Genomic DNA, 25,130 nt, shown 5'->3' with positions numbered 1-25,130 from the left:
CTATAGCAAGTGGAGTCAATTTGTAAAGCACGTAGTGACTGAAATAATGCAAGTTACTTAAACAGCGTTATGGCGCTACTGCCTGGGCAAAGACAACATGGTGGATGTACTGACTAGAGGCATACCGATAAGGACTCTACATATGTCGCTATTGGTGGTATGGACCAGAATGGTTGTCCCAGCCAAAATCAAGCTGGCCTCCAGAACCTAACCAGTACACACCGATAAACGAAGAGGCAGAGATTGAGACGCAACATGTATTCAAGCGTCGTCCAGAAACTTACACCCGGTAATCGATATAAGGAAGCATAGCGACCTGCAGAAGCTCCTGCGCCTCCCCGCCTGGGTCTTTCGCTTTGTGGATCGATGCCCTGAACTTCAAACTTCGCTGAGCGAAACAATTTTGGCACGGGAGATAAGCAAGTCAGAAATGTTTTGGGTCCGACATGTTCAGCTGAAGTATTCGCGAAGGACGTCGAACAACTGCAGTCTGGACACACTTTCTCCAAACAGTCTAAGCTTGTCGAGTGAAAGCTCAAGACGGGAAGTTTTTCAGAGAACCAGTGCAGAAATTGTACTGGCTGAAATCGAGCGACGCTACTGGGGGGCGGAATATGTTGTAAAAGAAAAGAAATAAACGTGTGCAGGCTAGTACTGCAAGAGAAGAAGAAGTTGGAAACAAGAAATAGCGTTCGGTCTGGTTTCTTCGCCGATCGGTAGTTTTCCTTTACAACCCTCATGTGTTAGCTCATTGCACATGCGCCACTGCATGGGGAGCCTTCCGTTTACTTAGCTTTCATTAATTTGAACTTCTTTTAATTCGAACGAACTTTTGGGCCTCTTTGAGTTTGAATTATCGAGATTCGACTGTACTTATGTATACCTTCTCTAGTACGAAGAAACACACCACATAGTGTTGATACTGTGTCTCAGATAGGCGTATTATTTTTTTATTTGACAATCACAGAAGTATAAACGCAGAAACCAGAGCAATATTGGTGGGTGCTGTAGATATGGTTGGATTTTAGCCGGGTATCATTTCGATAGACAAGCACACAAAGAGACAGAAAGACCGACCAAATGTTCGTGTGGAGGTACCCCAAGAAATATTATCGTCTTTAAAACTTGGGTGATATTTCAGGCCATACACAGTGCTTTGACGTCCCAGCGCTCTAGATTGTAAGGCTATTCAGGACAGCATTACAATCTCTCAGCAGCACATGACTGGAAGTTGTTCATGTCGGATTTTATCTGCATTAGCGAACTTAAGGGGGGATGCTACTCGAAGACACTTTTTTAAATATTCAGCCTAGAGCAATGAAACTTGAGCTCTTTATGGAAATTTTTATGCTGATTTCAAATATATAATTAGTTTTCTTGCAAGTTGCATACTTCTAGCTCTGCAACAAGCCAAAGTGAAAACCTTGATTATTTCGCCCCCCCCCCCCTATTTTCATCTCAAAACTACCATAATTTTTACCATTCATAGTTCATAATGTTTCAAATAAAATGCAGAATGCAAATAATTAATTAGGAAGCACATACAAAATATGTAGTAGACGTGGAAAATAATAGACAAAGGAAGTCCATATTTCACCTAGCCTAGTGAAGGTTTACATAGAATTTTTTATTATACAATAAAGCATTGAAATTTAAACTAGATAATTGTATTTGTTATACTTTGGGAAAAATTTGGCAAAATATTTTGCATATTCGAGTACTAGAAGTGCCCAAAAAAGAAGGGGCACATTGTAAAAAATGGCAAAACTTGTGTTTTCAGAAAAAACTAGTTTTAAAGTTGAAATTCAGTATTCATTTATCAAAGATATCATTACATCTGATGAAATTTGCGCACCAAAAAGAACAATCCTTTTTGCAGCGGCCACTGCCACTAAAATATGCCAGCACTATGAGTTTGTCTCTCTCGGCTTTTTCGAGCCGACTCCTCACAGACATTTTGCTCACAGACAGGGCCATGAAATGCTTGCCAAACTGCTGCTACATCTGGCAGAGCCTTGTGCCAACTGGGGCTGAGAAACTGCAAGCTAGGAAGAAGTTCGACAGGACTGCGAAATCTAAACTAAGTCCAGTGTCATGCCATTTTGTGGCCACGTTTGTGCCACATACCGTCGTACACAATGGCAATGTTGTCCCCTCTAAGTTCCCTCACTGCAAGCTCCTTCGCCATCGCAAGATTGGCGCTGACGTCATCCATCGCCACATCATGAACTTTCCAGCTGACCGGTGTGAATGACTTTTGGTGCATTGGCTTTTGCAAACCAACAACTGCCGCAAATCGGACCAGCTGCTCGTAGCCTACTCCTACAGAGCGTGGTGCACAACGGCTTTCACATGCGAGCAATGGCTTTTTTTCATTCATAACGAAGATAAATACACTAGAAAAGCCTGGACAAGACATGGACCCCGCAAATATGCTCCACAGCACATAAAGGCGCACAGCGACCAATGGCGGTCGCCGATCCGTACCACGTGATAAGCCAGTCGCGGCGCTCGTAAAACGCGCAGAAGCAGGCTTCTTTTTATTATTTCTTCTGCTGCATCAGCGAGGGAAACTGTTGTTATTTAAAGGGTGAGGCTCGAGTTTTCTGCTCATGGGATCAACAATGGCGAGCAGCGGCGCGTTATCGGCGGCAATGTGCTTGAAGACTGCACACTTTGGACCTTTTAACAGCCACCTTGTGCTCTTTAGATGCAATTTTAAAGCATTTCTAGTTAAGTCTCGACCTGCGTTTTGTTTTTTTTATAACAGTAAAGGTACCAATTTTATCAAAACAGGCGAAAATAAAAAATCGGTAATTTGGAGTAAACTCTTGTTTTTCGACCCACATCTTTTCTTAAGGACTATACTTTTTGTGTTATTTTTGTCTCTTTGTGTTTGCAGGGTTTTTTTTTCTTTGTTTCGTTTTTTGCCACACAACATGTTGGCAAAGTGGATGAGCAAAAATAGTAATCTCTTCTGTCTACATGCGATGAAATCTAGACTGTGTGTTTGTCAACAAAACTTTGCAATGCGTTTGATCCCGCACACCTCACAAAATCTTTTGGAGCCTGGCGAAAATACAGCACCAGTTGCTCTTTCATGCATACTGCACTCAAAGTTGTTATGCTGAAGCGGTTCTAGTAATAGTGGTTTAGCCATTAGCTTCCAGTAGGCAGCTGCGTTTGACCTCGCTGTCGACAGAAGCCCAGGCTCATGTCTGCACTTGGATAGCACGGCATGGCAACAAGATGATGAAATACCGTGGTCTTTTTTTGTTTGATTGTTTAGCTGAGAATAGCAGACCTAGTTCTGCAGCTGCACTATTCTCGCAAATTCATTTAATCAATGCAGCGAGTCAGCCTAGTAAAGCTGTGGAATTCCGCATGATGCTTATCTGACAGCCCACATCGATGATGCAGGTACAGATGGCCAGGATGGGCCTACGGATGCGGCAGGTGCCATGGTGCACATCACAACCGTGCCCGAGGCCTCCGCTCAGGGCATCGACGCCATAGGAGACCTGGAGCGCAACGATTCGCACCACTTCTTTCGCACCTTCAACAGTGGTGCCGACCACCTCATCACGGGGCTCACCGGCACCAATGTCATGGACTTGCATATGCTGCTGCTGCGCCGAAAGCCTGCTAATAGCTAGCACCAACTCTTCAGACTGTTTCATTTTTTTTAATTTTCAATAAAATAATTATGCTGGACTAGAATGCTTGAAAGCTGAGACTTAAGTCTCAGCTTTCATGCTTGTGGACATTGCATGTTGTGCATCTGTTGTGCGGCAATGGCAGCAGCTGTGAAACCTCCAAGGGCTGTTGATGAGACATGCTTCCTTAACAATTTTTAATTTATCCCTATTACATTACAGGTTGCGATTGCATGCCTGCGAAGTCTCCCAGATTGGCCGGGAGACTCCTGGATTTTGACCTTTTTTTTACGGTTCTTTCTTTCTTTATTGGTTTATTAAGAACAATTACAAAATTGTCCAAGGAGACACGGCAAAAAGGCAAGCATTGCCTAACTGGGCCGTGCCACCCATATAGCAGCAGCAGCAGCAGCAGCAGAAAAAGACTATTACAAATATAAAAGGGTACATGGAAATCAAATACTACACCTCTAATCAATATTACACAGTCCTATAGCAAAAAAAAAGAGAAAACATACGTACAATTTAGCAAAAAATATTGCATGCGCTACTCTCGAGCAGAAAAAAAAAATCGCATTATACTCATCTACACACATAAAAAAAAAAAGACTGGGAACAACTTGTAGGGCTCGTAATCTACATGTAAGAAGAGAAAAAAAAATCAGCACAATACATAATATTCTTTCATTTGCATTAGTCCTCTGAAAATAATACTTTTTTATTGTTTTTTGATATGCTTGCTTCTCAATTCCAGATTTCAGAAGATCTATGGTAAAGGTATACTCATTGAGGAGGTTAGGAATTTGAACAGCATGTTTTTGTTCTCCGTAATTTGTTCTGCTACATGGTATAAATACAGAACTATTTCTGAATTTGTAGCCTGTCGTTTTCACACTGTACTTAATCTGGAAGGAATGTTTGTCAGACTTAAATTGCCGCATAACTTCAAGAAATAGTTTGTATGTGTAGAGTTTGGGCACCTTTATTATTTTATTTTTGGAATAATATATTTAGGTGCTTATCTCACAGTTTTGAAGCATTTGAAGTGATCCTAAATTATACTGTGTTGTGGTCGAGAAAACTAGAAAACAGTACGTTAAACGGGAATGTATAAGTTCGTTGTAGATGTGGTGCTTCATGCTTGTTGGTAGTAAATATTGCAGCCTGTTTAATGCACCTACAGTGCGGACAATACTACTCTTGAGAGATTATCATGACGGTTGTCATGAAAATCTCCCGAAAATTGAAATTTCTGTGCCTGATCTGGCCGCATTGACAAAAAAGCAACTAAATCAGCTCCAGGATTTTCGAACCTACCCCATTTTATTATAAATGAGTTTAAGCGTTCATGTAAACGTACAGTATAATCTCAACGATGCGCGTAGCGTTTCTTGGGTTCTCAAATGCAGAAACCCAAGACAGGTGTTTCTCCGACATCATACATGACGACATCATACATCATACATGTTCAGGTGTTTTTCCGACATCATACATGACGCCTGGTTTTTGCCAAATTTTCTACCGGGGCGTCTGTCACTGCTGTGTCTATTTTTACATACTCCGCATCGGCTGAAAGTATTTCCTTTCGTGCGGGACCAGCAATCGGCTGCGCAATGGCCCACTTTGTCACACAGGAAACAGCGACTTGCAGGCTTCTCCGTCTTTTTTGCGGATTCCGGCTTGAACACCGAAGGTCCCGAATCCTTGGGAATCCGTTCTCTTCCTAAGTTTGTGAGCGCCTGTGCTTCCATGAAGTCATCGGCAGCCTCGCACAGCGAACTCAGGGTTTTGCAACTTCTTTCCTTGAGAAAGATCCTGAGTGACGGAGAACAATCCTTCATGAATTGCTCACTTATCATAAGGTCTCGCAAGCTAGCAAAGCTTGTCTCCGTTTTTCCCACTTCAAGCCAATGATCAAAGTAGCTGGAGAGTCTGGCAGCATACTGCTGACCAGTCTCGTTTTCTTCGGGCTTCGTTTTACGAAATTTTGCGCCGTAGGTTTCCGCAGTATAGCGGAACCTCTGAAGAAGTGCCGCTTTTCAGCTGATCATAATTCAGCGCACCTGTTGGATCTAACCTGCCTATGACTTTTAGCGCTTCTCCTGTCATGCATAGGCTAAGCGAAAGAGCCCACTTTTCACGCGGCCACCCTTGACACGTTGCGACCTGTTCAAATCGCTGCAGGCACGTGTCGAGGTCATCCTGAGATTCATGGTAGGGCGGAATCAGTTTATGAGAACTTGAGACCTCTGTAATTCCTCTGGCGCTCATGCTGGGTCCTCCTTGTTTGTCAGCCACTATTGGCTGTACCCTGCTTGCGCTCTCCTGAAGTCGAAGTTTCAGCTTGAGGATCTTTAGCTCTTGTTCTTGCACCTTCTGCTGCTGCTCTAACAGCTTCCGCTGTCGCTCGGCGTTTTCTTTCGCGATCTTGCACTCCTTAGCACGCTCATCTCGAGCTTCAACGCACTCTAGCTCAACCCACTCTCTGAGCTCCTCGTTCTCCGACACTAGCTGTCGGCCAAGTGCAATAAATTTCTCCCTGTTCATGACAAAGGCTCTGTCTGAGTATTGGCTTTAGATTTTAATAAGCCATCCTGGCAGAGGCTCGCCAAATGTGGCGGTTCTTGGGCCCTCAGAGGCAGAAACCCAAGACAAGGACAAGAAAAACATTTATCGACTTCACACACGCGGAACAATCACAAAACTGTGGCTATCTGTACAGCACAGTTACGTTCCCCAGTCCTTACGGTCCCGTAGCCTAGATGTATCTCTAAACATGCCCTGACGCGTTCAGAATTATCGTTCGTAGAGGTCACTCATGACACCGATGACCGCGCAGTTAACACACACTGGAAGCAGGAGAGAGAGCGCGCTGACTTCTCCGGCTCAGGAACAATCCGAAGCACAATGACTCTGCGTAGCGCCGCTACCACGCCACAGTCGGTTGTGCCAGATCACGAACCTACACGCGGTACGAAGGCTACGCCCTCAGCATGCGGTTGTGCCGGACAAAAGCACACACGGTACCATAGACCGACTCTGTAAGCTGGTTGATCTCGGACACCATCTGGCCCACGATCAGCACCTCACCCTAGCCTGCTCACACGTCACCAAGGAAACGCGCCACTAGGCCCAGTCTGGAAGCCACCCGCTCACCGCAGGAAACGCCAGGCTCGTGCTGGCTGGTCCGATGGGCCCAACGTGGCAAAGCATGCTCTTGCAACTGGCCGCGCTCTTCCTCTGCCCGTCGCTGTTCCAAAGCTCTCGCGCTCAGTTCGTCTGACCCCGCTTCCTCGTCTTCATTTGTGTCAACACTTTTGTTCGCACTTTCAGTTTCGGTTTCTTACTACATGCGAAACCGCGGAGATACGAATTCTTAAATTCCCCAACAAAATTTTACTATGTTGATAGGGCCTCAATTTGAATGTTTTGAACACATTTCTCAATCGCGGCGAGTGATACGAACTTTAGTACAGAAATTGTCGAACAAAGGCCGAGAGCAGCGTACCATAAGCTTCAGAAGTACGCGTGCGGCCGGCGCACTACAGTGCATGTGATTGTCGTGGCCACATCTACTGAGGACGAAACCACGGTCGCTCTTGACACGATCATGTATGGCAATGACGTAACTGAGAGAACCCCGAAAGTGTGCGCTCAAATAGTCAAAGCAAGGCTACTTTCCACAAACTCTCTGGACAAACCTGCGGCAGATGCTATCGTAGATGGCATAAAACGACTTGGTTTTGAAGGCGCGTACGCAGCCAAGCGCATGGGGATTGTAAAATGAACTACCGTTTGCCGCAACCGTGGCACACAAAACCGCGGTCATGATGACGCGACAGCGATCTAGGAGCTCTGAGGGCGTGCAGCGGTAGGTTAAAGACAGTAAATACGTAAAAAAATAAGAAAAGTTACAGTTTCGCCGCAAGTGCGAAGCAACGAATGCGAGAGCAGCAACTTGGAATGTAATGCAGAAAACAGCAAGCAGATCAAAAGGTGCGGCGCGCTGCTCACACACAAATGACGCACGAAAACGATACTCGCAGCAAGAATGCAAACAGCATTTACAGCTCGACACATAACGCGCTGTTTAAACAAAAACGATGCACGATACGTAATCACCGGTACAGATGAGTACAAACTAACAAGTGTCCGAGTTGTATTTCGCTGTGTATGTAAAGCACGCTGTTTTCGCAAAAGGGGCCTGTGCAGAGACAGGAGTGACCTCTTTGGGCCCCGCAACTAACGCTTTCGTCTCAGTGAAAGCCAAAGGCACATGATTCCCCCACTAAAGGATAAGCACGTGTGTGCAGGTATCCATCCATAGGGCAAAGTACATGTGAGAGATAGGCACGCGTCGGCGCATCGCGACAAGCTTGGGACCGAGCGTGGACGGCTTTTTTTTTCTTTGAGTGTTCATATATATATTTACATATGTATACATATATGATGAAGCACGGTGGCGACGGCAAAAACATTCTGGACTGTCCATATAATTGCTATTGCAATAAAAAGGGGCCAGACGTTCTAGGGGGTCCATCCTATGTATGGCTGACGCAGAAGCCTTACTAAAGCCTCAGACGCACACAGTCGTACTATGCACGATTAATGTCCCCTATCTGTAGCTCGTCTCACTGCAGCTACATGGGTTCGGGCGAATAAGGCGAATAGGTCAACATAACGACACTTTATTGCTAGACGTTAGCAATAGGGCGCAAATGTCGCGAGCAGGTAGTACAGAAAACAAGGGTAGACGCTTACTCCTTTGTCGTTGTCGTCCTCGGTTCGCGGGGGGGGGGGGGGGGGGGCGTTGCAGGTTCGTTTTACCTCCTTCTTCCAAGGCCTTTGTCAGAGAGCCCGTGCGGCCGTCCGCACGCTATTTTTGTCCACTGACGCGGTTTCCTTCTCCCTGATGAGAATAATACCTTTTCTCGCTGAGGGAGGGGAGACCCAAAAGAGTGGCTACTTGGGCTGGTTGGTATTGCATTTTTGAAAGAAATATACTTTCTTAGTGCACAGGGAACGTTTTTTGAAGAAAGATGGAGCCGAGAGATAGGACAGAGGGAACACTTAGAACCAATTTTATGGCACAGATGGCGGGAATATATATACATTCAAGAGGGTGAAGAGATCATACACAGATGAAAGGACAAATGACGGCGCATGCGCCAGACCACCTTATTCCTAGCTTAAATGACAACCTAACTGAGAAAATACTCGTCTTCATTATCCGACAGATTGACGGATGGGGCACATACACACTCAGTTCCTGCTTTGCGAATCAAAAAGCTTCATATATTTCACCTGCCCTCTTGTCCTTATACCTTGCCATTACTTGGCATTCATCTAACTTAGGTGTGCACCCACAATTTGCACAGTGACTTGCCAGGTGGCTGCCCACTGATCCGCGCATCAGATTCGCGTGCTCCCTAATGCGATCGTTCAGACAGCGCCCTGTCTGACTGATGTAGTATTGACCACATGATGAATAAATCAGATACACAACACCTATAATACATTCTACAAACATCTTTGTGCGCTTCATATTGCACCCGACATATAAAGATCCTTCGTAGTTAACTCTTTACAAAGAGAGCTCAGCTTATTTTGTTTGCCATGAAGACAACCTTTACCCCCGTTTTCTCAACAATTCTTTTTAAGCAGTGCGAAACTTTGTGCACATAAGGGATGGCAGACACTTTTGGTTTTTGCTGGTCTTGAGATGTGCACCGTGTATTCTTGCTCTGCTTAAATACATTCAGAATGATTCTGATATGGCCAAGAGAAGGTGATCAGGAAAGCCTGCTTTCCTAAGTCTGTTAACTTGGTTGCCAAAACTGGTCTGAACCTGGTGTTGGCAAGACTTGACAATGATGCCATCATACATTCTCTGGCAATTCCTCGCTTAACAAGCTTGGAGTGTGCTGAGCTAAAGGGTAACAGGACCTTCTTGGAGTGGGGAGCGTGTTGCCAGCAAACGTGTTCTGGAAGAAACATAAGCTCCAGGTATAAAAATCTAAGTCAGTTATTGTCCGGGAACTCCGTCGTCAGCTGGAGATTGGTCATGTTCTCAGAAAAAAATGCTAAAAATCCCGGTGTGCTGCCTTGGGTTACACTGTTCTGCACTATAAAAAACTAAAAAATCATCACGTAGCGGAATAACTTAATGGTATGTGTCTCAGCAAGCCTTGCTTGAATGTGTTTGTCATAACGAGCCAATAAGTTGTCACTGAGGAATGGAGCTAAACAAGAACCAATACACACGCCTTGTCTTTGAATGTACCATTTCTCATTTCTCGTGACGAACGTCGACTGCAATTAAAAGTTCAGAAATTCAAGAAAGCTATATACGTCAGTTCCACAAAAGACATCCTCACCATATCGCTAGATGCACTCTTTCACCTCCTCGCACAGAATGTCCTGAGATAGGGAATAAAATAACTCCTTAATGTCCACGGGAAACGCACAGGCATTTGGGGGGGACACATATCACGTAGAAAGTCTGAGACATCCTGGGGTTTTTTTATGATGAACGGATCTTCAATGGTCAGGGCTGTAATATGCATTTGTAAATACTTCCCAACAAGTTTTTGTCAGGAGTCGCGTTCCGATACGATGACCCGAAAAAGGACACAGTTTCTTGTGGGTCTTGGCAGTGAAGAAGACAGAGAGGTTTGTACCTTTGCATGTCCTCACCGACAGGGCCAATCTAGTGAGCCCCGCTATTTCGCACAGCTTCTCAGTCTCTCGCTTTAGTTTAGCCGGAGCGACTTTCGGCAGTTCTCTGAAGTTCTTTGATAAGACTGCTACCACCTTTTTTTTATAGAGTGATTTTGGAACCAGGACAAATCCTCCTTCCTTGTCAGACTGGAGTGGCTTGATGTCCGCTTTTCTAAGAGCAGACATGACATGCGAAATTTCCAAAGTTCCTTCTCTCGTGGATTCCTTGGGACTCCCTGTTGAACACAGCTCTCAAATTCACCAGCTTTTGTTCTTCCCAAAGCCTGTCTGACGAGACTGACAAATTCAGTCTTATCAAGCCTCCGATGGCCGCAGTATTTTGGTCCGAGTTCCAGAAGGCACTCCACGTCATTTGGAATTCTTTTGTTGCCAAGAACGACCACTTACTGCCCCAAAACGGGTGATTTCGATTTTTTTTTTTTGTAGCCTAATCACCATGGAACGCCAAAAAAGCTCAGCTGTTTGCGAGGCCTCCCGCAGATCCTGCTGGAACATTTTCTTCGCTTTCTTGAAAAGGCCCTGCTGAAGGTTAATGGCAAGAAGAAAATCGGTGAAGAATCTCACCTGCCTTCAAGCCTCTCCTTTTAGCATCTTACACATTCTTTTCTTGTGGCTCTAGGAAGGTTGAAGTCCACCAAAAAGGCGTGAAACTTCCGGTGGTAGATAGGAATTCTTAACCGAAAAGGCGTAAAAGCCTGGCTTTGCATGTTGCATCAACGATCAAACTTATGCACGCCTGTCTCGAGCAGGCAGGTTAGGAAAAACAAAGGGAAAGTCAGGGTAGGGAAAAGGGGAGACCTGTTCCGCACACCCGGAAAGGAGGAATTGTGAGCACCGGCCGTGCGAGTATTCCCGCAACACAGCTTTCACGCTGCAGTGAAAATGGAAAGCGAGGCTGGGCGGGCGTGCTCCCCCACATTCCCCCCTTCAAGAAGGTCCCCGCACGACAGAGAATGCAACATGAGATTATTTTGTTATTCATCATCGAAGGCTAGGATTGTTGGTCCCAAATCCATGCCCTCCTGCGGTTGGCCCTCTGCCGTGAGTGCTGCCAGTGTTCCCACTTGTCGTTGCTGCATCCAAAGTAGCCACCACCATCACTGCTGCCGTGCCCACTTGCATCATGGCCAGTGATCGCCACCGCTGTCACCTCCTCCGCCGCTACTGCCACTGCTGTCGCCTTCGCCGCCGTTACTGCCGCTCTGGATCTGGTGCCGGTATCACTCTGGTCCGGACCGCGCCCCGTTTACTTCTGCCACTCAGGTTGCTCGTGGCGGTCCCGTTCAGCACTGGCCCAGGCCGCCCTCTCTAGCATGGTCTGGGCTGCCGCATCGGGTCAAAGCTCCACTGGTCTGGCGGGCTCGAGAGTCATCTTCGGCGTGCCACGCCTTGGCCTCGAGGTAGCAGAGGCCAAAGGGTGCCCGGAGAATCATGGGTTGGCTAGGTAGGCTTGTGATAGTGGCTTCGAGGCGGCTGGCTCTCCCGGCTGGGCTGGCGGTTGGTCACCCTGGCGCCTGTTGCGTACAAGCCCGATGAGGAGGGCGATGAGGTAGGTTGAAAGTAACGTTGCTTGTGTAGCGAAACTACGGGGTTGTTTAAGCTAGGCACATCTGAAGACCGTCGAGACGAAGAAGCGTGGGAGCGATTTCGCACAGGCAAGCGATGACCAGCCGACACGATGATTTCGGGGAGCACTCATTGGGGGTTTTAATTATCTAATACAACTCAAATTCACAGAATGTTCTCAGTCCCAAATACAAAACATGGAAAATGATGGCATACCCCTCGGCTTGCATGACTGGTCTCTGGTGGTGAAATGCGCTGTTGACCCCGAGTTCGCTCACACCAAAAAGGGGCCCGAGTCGCTGCTTAGATAGGGTTTTCTAGCAACCACTGGTGCGTGGACCAATCAGGTAAGCCGAGGATAACCAATCCCAACACGAGTTTTCATGGTCGCGTGAAGCCTGCCTCGCAACAAAACTGTAGTGGCTTTTTTAAACGGGCACATTCTCTGAAACGGCCTTGACGTGCACATAAGTGCTCAAATGTCGCTCTCCGATTGCCCCGGAGGACTCAAGCGGCGCTTCGCTCGTTTGGGGCAGTGGTGGTAGTGATTAAAAGCAAAGAAAGGTGCCTGATTTCTGCAGCCTGGTCGGGAGGACGGTGCAGTGCCTAGCTGGTTTTGGGCGAAGCGCACAGTGACTGGCCGGCCGGATACAGATTTTCCTGTTCAGTTCTTTGTCGAGGTGCCCTCCTTGAGACAAGTCGTTAAATAGCGCCTCTAACAAGAGCACCTGGCACATAATGAACTCCAGCTGTAGCTGAAAAAGAAGAAGCTTTCCGCGAGACATTGCCTTCGCGACACTTTCTCGGGTGGGGCTACGATGACGACATAGATGATGTTGGGGGTGATCCGGCGAGAAGAGCGGTTTCCTCTCCGAGCTGTTCCAGCGGCACCTCTTTCCCTTTCGACTCTCCATCTTCTCGGTGAAAGTCGACACAGAAAAAAGAACAGGTTAACAATCGCACATGTATTGCATGCGAATCCTTGCACCCCGCGTCGAACTTATCAAACGCGGCCTACCATGGAGAGTTGTCTCCGCCTGTTACGCAAGAAGTAATGCGGTTCTGTGCTCCTCACTCGGTGTCGAACGATATCACCCGCCGCACGCGGCTTGAAGGGAGACTGGGCGTAGTCCTCTTGCTCCTCCCGTGCCACGTAGCATTTCAAGTCACATACGTGCACCGGTCCGCCCCTCGGTTTACCTTTCATCGTGAGCCGATACACGAGCAAGGAAACTTTTTCTCCCACTCAGTACGGCCCGGATCATTTCGGTGCCAGCGAGGCAGCAAATTTTTTGCTAGCATCGCTGAGAACATGATGGCGCCACAACACCAGATCGCCCACTTCGTAGCGTAGGTTCCGATGCTTGCCGTCGTACTGCGCCTTCTGCTGTGCTCGAGCTGTGCTGAGATTATACCGAGCTTTATGTAAAGCTTCCGCTAGCATCTCGGGCAGCTGTGTTGCATATTCAGCACGTGCTAATGTCGCTACTGGCACTCCAGTGTGATCCGCAAGTACTGTCTTCATCAGATTCGGCAGTTCTCTCTCTAGGTTCAGAGATGCATACCCAGTCAATCGATTCACAGTCGATCGCAATGCAATAACGATCTCTGGAAAATAGGTATCCTAGTCTTTATGTCTTTCAGAGAATTCAACAAGCATGTTCTTGATGTTGCTATTGACTCGCTCCGTGGGGTTCGACTGAGCATGGTAGGTAGTTGTTTTCTCATGCTTAATGCCCAACGCGGCGCACGTGTCAACAAATAAGACGCATTGTCTGTAATCAGCTGCTCAGGGAGCCCAAACCTGGCGAAAACCTCCACCAACTTTTCTAAAATCACTCGAGCTGTCAACTTCCTAAGGTAAAAAGTCCCACTCATGTAGTGAATTGATCCGGGATCACCAGCAAGAACTTGTTTCTGCTAGGAGTTGTGGGGTACGGGCCCATTACGTCACATGCCTCGATTTGCCAGGGAGTCTGACTGTTAATCGTTGCATTAGGCCGGGAAGACGTCCGCCTCGTGACTTGACGCTTTGGCACACACGACATGAACGGGCGTAGTGAATCACATCCCGCTTCATACCTACCTGGCCAGGTAGCGAGGCGACACAACTTAGCATAAGTCCTGGGGCCCCTCGCATGCCCAGCAATGCACGAGTCGTGAAAGTAGCGAAGAAGTGCTCCCCTCAACGTGCGCGATATCACGACTTTGAATGACTCACTCGTGTCATCGTCGGATGGGATGTACCTCAGCAGGACGTCGTCAGAATCAAGCAGATATGAATCCATCGTGCTCACAGCACTACCAGCTGTTGCCGAGCGCTCTGCACTGACAGCAATACCAGCTGCCCCCTTGCGCGCGGTGGCCTCATTACCACCCGGCTCCCGTCGAACACCTTTCGACAAAATGGATCTTTCTGCTGAGCTTCGACCAGTTCCCTTCTGCTGAAAACAATCCCTGCGCTAACGACAGCCTTAACGTGATTCACGCTCTTACCTCGAACTAACGTTTGCTCTGTTGTTTGCGTTAGCGCGAATGTCTCGCTCTCAGTTTGTTCCGAATTAGTCACGTGACTTGCCTCGTGTCAGACTGGAACACGCGATAGTGCGTCGGCCGTGGCATTGTTTTTACCCTTGCGGTAGCGAACGGTGAAGTCGTAACGCTGCAGCAGCAATGCCCAACGCGCCAGGCGGTCACTTGGTTCGTTCAAGCGCCTCAACAACGTGAGTGTCATGTGGTCAGTCTCAATCACAAATGCAGCTCCGTCTATGTATAAGTCAAACTTACAGAGTGCAAAAACTATCGCCAGACACTCTTTCTCGGTTACCGAGTAGTTCCTCTCCGCCGGCATCAACGTACGGCTCGCGAACGCAATCGGTCGGAGGGAACCTCCATGCTCCTGAAGCAGAATTGCTCCTAAGCCCAGGTCGCTTGCATCTGTGTGAATCCCAAACTCCCTGTTCAAATCGGGTAGCTGCAGCTGAGCCGTGTTGGCCAGCAACTTCGTGAGGCGACGCCATGCGGCCTCCTTCTCTTGGCTCCAAGCCCAACGCTCGCCTTTCTTCAAGAGCTTTGTCAAAGGCGCCTGCACTGCCACGCAGTCTGGTATGAATCGGCGAGAAAAACTCACCATCCCCAGAAAGCGCCTCAGCTCATCGATATTCAGCGATGAATAGCTGACTATCGCGTCAAGCTTACCCTTATATGGCAAGATGCGATCCTCGTGCAGTATAAATCCCAATAATGTTATTCGGGTCGCCGTTATCTGAGCTTTGTTTGGTTTCAGAGTGATGCCCGCAGACCTCAGCCTTTCTAGAACGACTCTCAAGTGATGCAAGTGCTCGTCGAACGTTTTCGAGTGAACCACTACGTCGTCTAGATATGCAAGTGCGTGCTGCAACTTTGCATCTCCCAAAACACGGTTCATCAGCCTCTGATACGTAGCGGGAGTGCCCACCAAGCCGAAAGACATTCTCCTGAATTGGAAAAGTCCCCTGTGGCACATGAAAGCTGACTTCTCTTTATCCCGCTCGTCCATGTCAACCGGAAAATATCCACGGCTAGCATCAAGCGTAGTGAAGTACTTCGACCCACCTAGGTTAGATACTAGCGATGAAATGGAGGGAAGGGGGTATAGGTCTTTCTTCGTAACCTCATTCAGCCTGCGGTAATCTACACGTATCATCTTTCTTTGTAACTAGAACTACCGGAAAACCTTATGGGCTGTTTGACCTCTCAACTACGCCTCTGTCGATGAGTTCGTCTAAGGCGGCGTCAAGTGCTTTCCACTTAGCCAAGCTGATTGGTCGGGGGTTGCATTTCCAAGGTCGTGCATCACCCGAGTCAATTCTATGCTTGACTAGCGTAGTGCAGCCGGGATGGCCAGTAAACATCGCGTCATACTCGTACAACAGCGACGACAGCTGCGCTCGTTCTCGTTCTAGTAGGCTCTGTGCTTCTATCAAAAGCGGGTGCACTGACCTTCCCTGCAGCGGAGCACATTGTTCCGGCTGGGTGGTTACTTGCTTTCTCGGCGCACTTCCCTCCTCGCGTTTTCGCGTCTCTCCCTGCGATTGGCATGCTTTTGTCAATGCGGGGGCCTTCGAGAAAAGCCTTATAGCGCGTCTCCGTTGCGCTCGCAGTAACCGCCGTTTGCAATGTCAATTACCATACGCGACTTGGCGAGAAAGTCTCGACCCAGGATTAGAGACATTGACAGCCCAGAAAGATGCATGAAACGCTGCCGCCTCACGCGTCTATCCCAGCGCATCACTAGCCTGGCCACGCCGCTCGATTGTGCTGTGCCCGTAGCAAGGTGGAAAATGGTGTTACTTTGTCTCAAGCGGATATTATTCTCGCGGAGATGGTGCAACACGCCATCGCCAAACAAAGAAGCGCTTGCCCCAGTATCCAAAAGTGCTACGAACTTCTTTCGAGGTATCGTTAACTCGATTAGCGGTGCGGGAGAGTCTACAGCCTCACCTGCGTGGCAGACTGATAGTGCAAGTGATTCGAGGCATCAGTGGAATTACTGATCGCCGCGCGGGGTCCGATGTGGATCACTGGCGGCGCTGTTAGTTTCCCGAACTGCGCGTTTGGCTCCTGACCCGGTGTGCGGTCGCATTCGTGGGCAATGTGCCCAGGCCCGCCACACTGATAGCAAGGATCGCGGACACCACGCCGGCCCGACCGTAAGTCGCCTTGATCAGGTGGTCCTCGCTCTGGGTTTTGCCGCTCGTTAGGCCTCGTGTCAACCGCGTGCTCCTGCCCTGGAATGTCATGCGCGGGGGCGGCGGGGGCCATACGGAGCGTGTAAGCGTAGGGGTCCCAAGCACGGTCTGACGGCTCCCAACTCCGTGGTACCTGCTCATCAGCGAACGATGCCGACGCTTCTGAAACTACCACGCCGCCATTCCACGCACAACGAGGCTTGATTGACTGCGCTGCGGGCGGAGGTGGGCGATACAATCGCACAGTGAGGATGTCCCCTTGTATGCGCTTCGCCTCGGTGGCGAGCTCTTCTAGGTCTGCCAACTTGCATCTCTTGAAGTGCGCCGCAAAAGTCGGGTGCGCTTGACGCGTAACGCGCTCGACTTTTTTCGCGTTGGTGGCTTGAGGGTTTGCAGGGTGCTCGCGAGGCTTTGCATAACTGACAGCGCATTCTGTAAAAGTACGTGGCTCGAAGGCAAACTGCTGTTCGAGGACTCGTCTACCGTTGCGGGGCGTGTCGGAGTAACTTGGGGCGACGCCTCTCTGTTCGCGTCGTGAGATGCCGGAGCGCCATGCATGACGTTTTTCGTCGTAGGTCTAATCTCTGCTAACACGGTCTCTGCACCATCCTGATCATCCCACGTGAAACGAGCAAAATCTACACTGTCAGAAAGTCCTAACAGTGCCCCCGCGTTAGCCAGAAGATCGCCACTCTGCGACGCGACATCAGATAACATTGACAAATCCTGGAATTCCGACATGCCTGTTATCTTACGTGTGGGGGAGCGTCGGTAGTTGCTCGCGTCCACAAAACTAGCAGCGTTGCCAAATTCGTTACGTTGGGCGCCAGATGTAGGGGGTCCGTCCTATGTACGGTTGACGCAGGAGCCTTACTAAAGCCTCAGCTGCACACGGTCGTACCTGGTAGAGTCACTGGGAAAAAAATTCAGAGTACCACAAAGGTAGTCTGCATGCGGGCAACATTGAGCGGCGGCGGCCATTTCTCTTCCGGGCCGTTAGACGCATTGCTAGCGAGCGTTGAGAAGACCCGAGTTCTCCACTTGAATATCGTGTTCCGTTTGATGCAACTGTAATATTTTTCGCGTGTTTCTGCAAGGGGATATCACAAGTGATTCAGGAGTATCGACTACGGTAAGCGCCGTAGCTGTATATGACATCTGCAGCAATGGTTGCGATGCTGTCGAACGCTCTTCTTGGCATTACAAGGCTCGTTTTGCGTCAACTGCTCCGTTTGCAAGGTCCGGGGCTGATAACAATTGTACACCCACTTGGTGCATTCGTATTAAATGCTATGTGCTTGGACATTGGGTGGATCTTGAGGTTACGTTTGCGCGAGATTGTCGTGTTTGCGGTTTGCGGTTTGTCGTGTTTGCGGTTTGTGCGGTCGGTGTTCGCGTACTCATTGGCGTACTGAAATTGATTTTCTAAGTGTACAAAAAAGCTGATATATACAATGCTTGCTTGTTGGCAGGTTGATTTTGGTCATATCAAAGTATTATTATGACACGGCTTCTCATATTTACGTATCGGGGATGTACGACAGCAGCCGCTTATGTGGGCAGCTCAGAGTGTTGCGGTTACAGGCGTATTAGCTCTATGGGGCCGTAGTCGTGCGGCTGTAGGTGCTAAACACTAGTGTCTTGGCAATTTGTTGTTCTCTTTAAAACGTGCCACACGACCACATTCAATCTCGTTCAAGGTCGAATTTATTTACTGCAATCAGCTCCCCTCTGCGTCTCAGTGCGGATCAAAAAACCTGACTCCGATCGGAATCTAAAGGGCGCCGTGTAAGGCTTGTATTATTTGCGAACGCACAGTTGCCATTTTCTCAGTTCTGTCAAAAAAATAAGCTATTTGAAATGTTCATTCACGAGAAATCTGGAATGTTTGTGGGCGGACATGCGTAAACTGTGGGTGCAGCTGTGTGTCTTTATGACCAATTTATGCTGCTGATATTATAAATGTTGCAGTGTATTTGTAGCTATATAAATTTGTTAGACATTATTGTTTTGTCTGCATCTTTGGTGCGTGAACAAGAGTGCAGTTATTTTCAAGTCGCATGGTATTTTTGTAGATGACACACCTTCACCCGAGGAGACAGGTTACCTGAATAACATAATTAACAATACAGCATTTCAGATAACGACCTGTAAGGCGATTGGAATGAGAGATTTTAAAAGTGTAACGAAAGGAACAGGCCAATTGGAAACACGTTTTTTGGAGTCCACTCTCCTTTTACTATACCGTTGGTAGAAAATCACAGACGAGAGAAATTAGAGACGTTTCAGCTATTGGGATATTCAGGCTTTCAATATCTTTCTGGACCAGGCGTGAAAGGACAGCTACTTGCTTCCAGTACTTTTTACAGCTTTATTTTGCTGGAAGGACACCTTACTATTCTGCTCAATTGCTTTATGCCGTGGCCAAAATTAGCACCTTCAGAATGGCAAGCGTATATAAACTGTGCGTGCAGCTGTGTGCCTTGGCTTCATTATCTGTTGGTTTTCATTAAGGATGCAATCACAAAGACATACTCAATGGTAAACAGTCAATATTTGTTTATTCATACACCAAGTACTCACGTGATTGCGAGAGCACCTGAGAAAAGCAGATATTATCTGGACTTTCTCTCATATCCGCAGGCAACAAGGGTGTAAAAGCAAAAGCAAAATTGTGGGCAATTCACAAGTGCAGCGCAGTGAAGCTAGATTCACAGAAACAACAACAGCATTTTAGCACAATGTCAAGACATTTGTTGACAGCTACAGCTGTAGTGGTGGATCGAAGCTGCAGAAATTATGGCCGAAGTTTATACATGGTAGCAAGCAACTGACACGAACATTATCAGGCGTACTGGCTGCAGCGTTTAACTCCATAACGTTATTACTGGAGAATTCTGGGCAAAACAAGGAAAGCATTGTCCTGGAGTTAGCATCTCAACAAGAGGACTACCTTGTCGAAATTCAGGGTCAAGGTCATTCTCGCCAGCTGTTATCCAAGTAAATCTTCTATGAAACTCTGCATTTTCTAAGGTGTAGAATCATGGTTAAAAAACACTGGCACAGTTTGAGGTTCTAACATCTCATTGGCCACATATATCCTACCTATAGAGTTCACTGTTAAGACCTGTGCAATGAATAACTTCTCATGCTGCAGTGATCATGGACATGCATACAAACTCTTAAGATTGAATAAGTACACTCGTATATTTTGCCCAGTACTATGCAGTTGCGAGTAATGAACAGTCTGCATTTGCTCATGTTACTGACTAGTGATTTGTAAAGCACTGCCGGCTTGTGTGCTTTCTTGTTGCTTAGCTCAAGAGAGAGTTTGCAATCATTAAGCCCGACAAAAAATTAAATATCTAGGACATCTGCCTCAAGCTGTGCAAATGTTTTTAATGGTGCCGTGTTACTGTAGCCCTTCTATTCTCAGTCTAAGATTGTAGCAAAGTAGGGAGCCCAATTTGATTATGCACAAACAATTCTGGACTCTAAGCTTACATTTTATGAAATTTCAAAACGCTGCTGCAACTCTTCTCACAAGCAGCAACTTCCATTTTGGCATGAAGCATCAAGCGTGTCACCCCTAAATTGTGTTGGCAATTCACTCAAATGCGTAGTCGAAGGCATATCAAATCACTAAGAAAATACACTAAAAACAACGACGCATCATAGACAAGCTATTTACAGCTCTTGCAATCACTTCCTTTATGTACAGTGTGTAAAAGCATGGCCTTCAAGAAAGGCTTGTGGTACCTGAGTTACTTGCAATGATTTCCCAGACTATTCGCTTAGTCACCACGCAGTGGTACCACGTCATTGTGTGGTTAAATTGAAAAAACCAAATATAAATTTGCTGTCACAGCAATTTATGCTAATATTTTTCTGCTTGCTCTCAGATGTGTTGTTTAACGTGCAATGCATGAATGGAGTTTGCGAATTTGGTGCCATGGCCTCCTTAAAATAGGTTATGTATCTGGTTTTAAAGTAGCACATGAAGATGTAAGTTCACGCCATTAATACTATATGCAAATAACACAGCTCTAAATAATCCTGTTATGCAGAAGTACATAGTATCAAAATGTCTTGTATGATGTACAAATAAAGCAGTGAAAAATAAAACTGCAATAGTAATTAGCAATTTACAACGAATCAATTAAACAGACAAAAAATGTGGAAGCTTCAGCTTTCTTCTAAAAAATAAAGTGGCTACATTAGTTTAAGAGTAAGCCATCTTACACACACAAAAATGCACAGAACAATGTATACCAAGCAATTCGCACAACTCTAAATAATGCTATCAGCAGGAAATAATACTGATAGTTCTCGTATGACCACTGTGTGAACGGAACTAGTCACACAGATAAAAAAAAACCCACAGATAAAAACCTTACAAAACACTAGAAAAAATTATTTTATTTAACACTACTAACAGCTACATGCAATCCCACACTTTTTGACACACATTTTGCTTGCTGTGTTGCTTTCTTCTTCATTTCTTCATTCCTTTCATGCAAACTATACCTCAGTCTACACAACAAGAACTGCTGCACAACCTTATCAGCAATGTTATGGCATGCGGGTAGGGATGAAAGTGCAGGTTCTATTGCCGAAATCACTACAGCAACGTGCTTGAGTGGTAGCTTTCCTTTTACTAGTGACTCTTCATTTTTTTTTTAAAGTAACTCTCCGTGCATTCCATGAGGGACATGACTGATGCTGATGGTATGCATAACGATTGCTTGTTTGGTACATAATTCTTCAACTGCAAAAGCAAGCCAGCCCGAGCAGCATCAGTTTCAGTCAACGTGCCTTTGCAAAGGTCACAAAACCCATACTTCTTACTGACGCTTCGAGCAATGTACCCTGCCAGGTAATCTAGCGATTCCTGCTCTTCTGGCTCAAGATTTTCAAGCAAGGCAGGCATTTTCACATCATCTAGCTCAGCCCTCAAGTCTGGTCTTGAGCTCAAAAATCTGTTATATGAACAGAGTCATCTGTGTCATAGCTGCCATGCTTGCTTGGCTTAAAAAACTGTGCAAGCACAATGAGTCTCTGCGTGTACTTGAATTCCCTAGCTCTGGGGACAGGAGACTTGGCTCTTATGGCACTAAAAAGGGTCTTGCGAGAAGCGACTTAGGAGAAGGAACTTCAAGCCTTTGGACTTGACATACCACTGGCGAAGATTTAATGCAGTAGTAGTTGTTATTATGCCAGTCTGTATTGGCTTCCACGATGCCTTAGGCCGGCTGTGGCCGAAAATGTTAAGTTTCCTGAACATCACAATAAAATTGTGAAGAAATATCTCAACCTCCTTTCCCTTTTGTGGGCACAAATCACTCAAAGACAAGATCAGTGTCCTTGACGTCATTTGCGAAAACCACCTAAACACCTGATCCAAGCTGTTGTTAGAGCTTTCTCATGAATTTTTTTTCTGCTCAAGCACAAGCAGCAGAGCAGCAGAGATACTGTGGTCGAACAAGGCACGAGCTGTGCCAACATTCATTTTGTCTAAGTGGCTTGGGTTTAGATGTTTCTGCTTTAAACGTGGGGCAAGCTTGAGGCTGTGCTGTTCGTCAATTTTGCACAGCTGCTCCACATACTTTAAGCTGACCTGAAAGGAAAACGTGTTATTATGGTCAAATTTGCTGTTTATGTAATCATAATCACACATGAATTTGTTGTATCATAAAAAATTCAGGAAAACTGTACATAAGAATTTGTAGCTCATTTGAAACATAGTAAAAAATTGCATAAACGAAACCATTTCTCTGCCAATCTTTACGATGTGTTTTCAGGTTTTTGCCATTTCAGACTAACCGGCAAAGTTCAAAAGTAGGTTTAGAAATGCATATGACATGTAAACTCTTAAATTGTAGGCTCTTTCTCTTAGGACTGAAAGTGCTGTATTCACCCTACTCGTATTTACCTATCGTGCATTTATTTGAAGCAAAGAAGCTCATGAGGAAGCTAAGGACTGCACTGAAAGATAGGAAAAAGTATGTAGATAGCTCATTCATGACTTCTTTGCGCAAACACGTACACGGACACAAGGAAAAGAGGCAAACAACACGGGCGCAAACTCACAACTGGTTAATTTTGAACAACGAACTGTACTTATATCTTCACGTAGCCCACACGCCCCCCCATCGGTGGATCCAGAAACAAACAAGATAACCTAAAGAAAGCTTATTCAGCGCTACGTCATGATAAGAACCACAAAACAACAAAAAATCGAAGAGTTCATGCATCTGCAGACGGATTGTTACACGTGCCTTTCAAAAAGTCAAATTCTTTATCGGACATGGTGACAGAAGCTTGGCCAACACATTTATCTCCCATGTTTCTAATATGGAATGCTTCAATCAACTCCCTGTTAATTTTTCTCTTGTGAGTTGACAGAATCTTTGTGTCTGTAAAAATTGGTACGCACCCACAAGACTTGCAGTGATCCACCAGATGTGTTCGTCTTGAACTACGTAATGCCGAGTCATGCTCCCTCAACCGTGTGTTTACACACCTTCCAGTTTGCCCGACATAAGATCTGCCACAGCTGAACGGAACCTGGTATACCACTGCTGTTCTGCAAGACCGGTATTGTTGGCTGTGTTTCATCTGGCAGCTGTTCTTACTCTGCGTAGTGCCGGACTCCACCATGTTCCGAAGTCGTGGACACAACTTTGACAGCTTGTAGGGTGCTGTTAAAACCGAGGTTACTTGGTATCTCGCTGCTACGTTCTTCAAGCCATGGGACAACCTATAAACATATGGGAAAACTGCAAGCTTTCTTTTTTCACTTTGTATTCTTCTGGGACTTCTTTCCGTACCTTTTATCACTGAGATGAGTTTTTTGCAAATAGTGTTCAGCAAATGGCTGGGATATCCAGCTGCCCTGAGTCTGCTTAGCTGGTCCTGAAAGCTGGAAGCAATCTCGTGCACACAGGACCAGCTAAGCAGACTCAGGGCAGCTGGATATCCCAGCCATTTGCTGAACACTATTTGCAAAAAACTCATCCTAGTGATAAAAGGTACGGAAAGAAGTCCCAGAAGAATACAAAGTTAAAAAAGGAAGCTTGCAGTTTTCCCATATGTTCATAGGTTGTCCCATGGCTTGAAGAACGTAGCAGCGAGATACGGAGTAACCTCGGTTTTTACAGCACCCTACAAGCTGTCAAAGTTGTGTCCACGACTTCGGAACATGGTGGAGTCCGGCACTACGCAGAGTAAGAACAGCTGCCAGATGAAACACAGCCAACAATACCGGTCTTGCAGAACAGCAGTGGTATACCAGGTTCCGTTCAGCTGTGGCAGATCTTATGTCGGGCAAACTGGAAGGTGTGTAAACACACGGTTGAGGGAGCATGACTCGACATTACGTAGTTCAGGACGAACACATCTGGTGGATCACTGCAAGTCTTGTGGGTGCGTACCAATTTTTACAGACACAAAGATTCTGTCAACTCACAAGAGAAAAATTAACAGGGAGTTGATTGAAGCATTCCATATTAGAAACATGGGAGATAAATGTGTTGGCCAAGCTTCCGTCACCATGTCCGATAAAGAATTTGACTTTTTGAAAGGCACGTGCAACAATCCGTCTGCAGATGCGTGAACTCTTCAATTTTTTGTTGTTTTGTGGTTCTTATCATGACGTAGCGCTGAATAAGCTTTCTTTAGGTTATCTCGTTTGTTCCTGGATCCACCGATGGGGGGGCGTGTGGGCTACATGAAGATATAAGTACAGTTCGTTGTTCAAAATAAACCAGTTGTGAGTTTGCGCCCGTGTTGTTTGCCTCTTTTTCTTGTGTCCGTGTACGTGTTTGCGCAAAGAAGTCATGAATGAGTACCAACTCGCCCAACTTTCAGTACTGTTGTTATATAAGTAACGTTTATAAATGCCAAGAGTAGTGCGAGTAGTAACCATTAACTGAAGAGAATAAATGCTTGTGAATCAAATAACAGAGGCAGTTTGAATTAGTGACATGAAGTTGAGCAAGTTATGCCTGCAGTAGATAGCAGGTCATCGATCAGTATAACAGAAGGGGTGCAGTCAACAGCAGAGGAATAGAGGCGATGAAATGAGGAAATATGCAGGTATAAGATATAATGCAACATGGGGCTATCAGAATGTGCTGATCCATTTGGTGTGTCTTGTTGACAGTTTGAAAGGCATAAACCATCAAACCTGCAGAAATGTGGACAGTGTGTGCTTTGTTTGGCTTTCACATTCGTCTTTCATGTACTTTAAGTTGTATTTGAACGTGGTAGAGCCCCTTGTGCAGGCATTCTGGCAGGGTTAATTGGCTTAGCACTTTAGCACATAAGAGGCTGTTTATTTGCATTTGCCTTGAAGTGTTATAACACGTGGTCATTCAAAGAAAGCAGTAAAAGGAATTAGTGTCTCCTGGTGAATACGTGACCACAAGATGTCATG

At 46.4% G+C, this 25,130-nt stretch overlaps 2 protein-coding genes across 7 annotated transcripts in view; one reads left to right on the top strand and one right to left on the bottom strand.

The window, feature by feature from the left end:
• The window catches only part of LOC119173510 (glycerate kinase), a 270,522-nt gene extending 266,808 nt beyond the window's left edge, over window positions 1-3,714 (top strand). For all 6 annotated transcript variants that reach the window (XM_075896529.1, XM_075896530.1, XM_075896528.1 and 3 more), the window contains one exon: window positions 3,421-3,714. In XM_075896529.1, the coding sequence (XP_075752644.1) occupies window positions 3,421-3,656 (236 nt within the window). In that variant the 3' untranslated portion in view covers window positions 3,657-3,714. The remainder of the gene's footprint in view (window positions 1-3,420) is intronic.
• Mon1 (vacuolar fusion protein MON1 homolog) overlaps window positions 1-25,130 on the bottom strand; it is a 476,225-nt gene that overhangs the window by 175,668 nt on the left and 275,427 nt on the right. The window lies entirely within an intron of this gene.

This window comes from Rhipicephalus microplus, chromosome 5 (genome assembly GCF_043290135.1).
Source record: "Rhipicephalus microplus isolate Deutch F79 chromosome 5, USDA_Rmic, whole genome shotgun sequence".
NCBI lineage: Eukaryota > Metazoa > Arthropoda > Arachnida > Ixodida > Ixodidae > Rhipicephalus > Rhipicephalus microplus.
The sequence above is the reverse complement of the archived record's forward strand: the minus strand, read 5'-3'. Positions and strand labels throughout refer to the sequence as shown.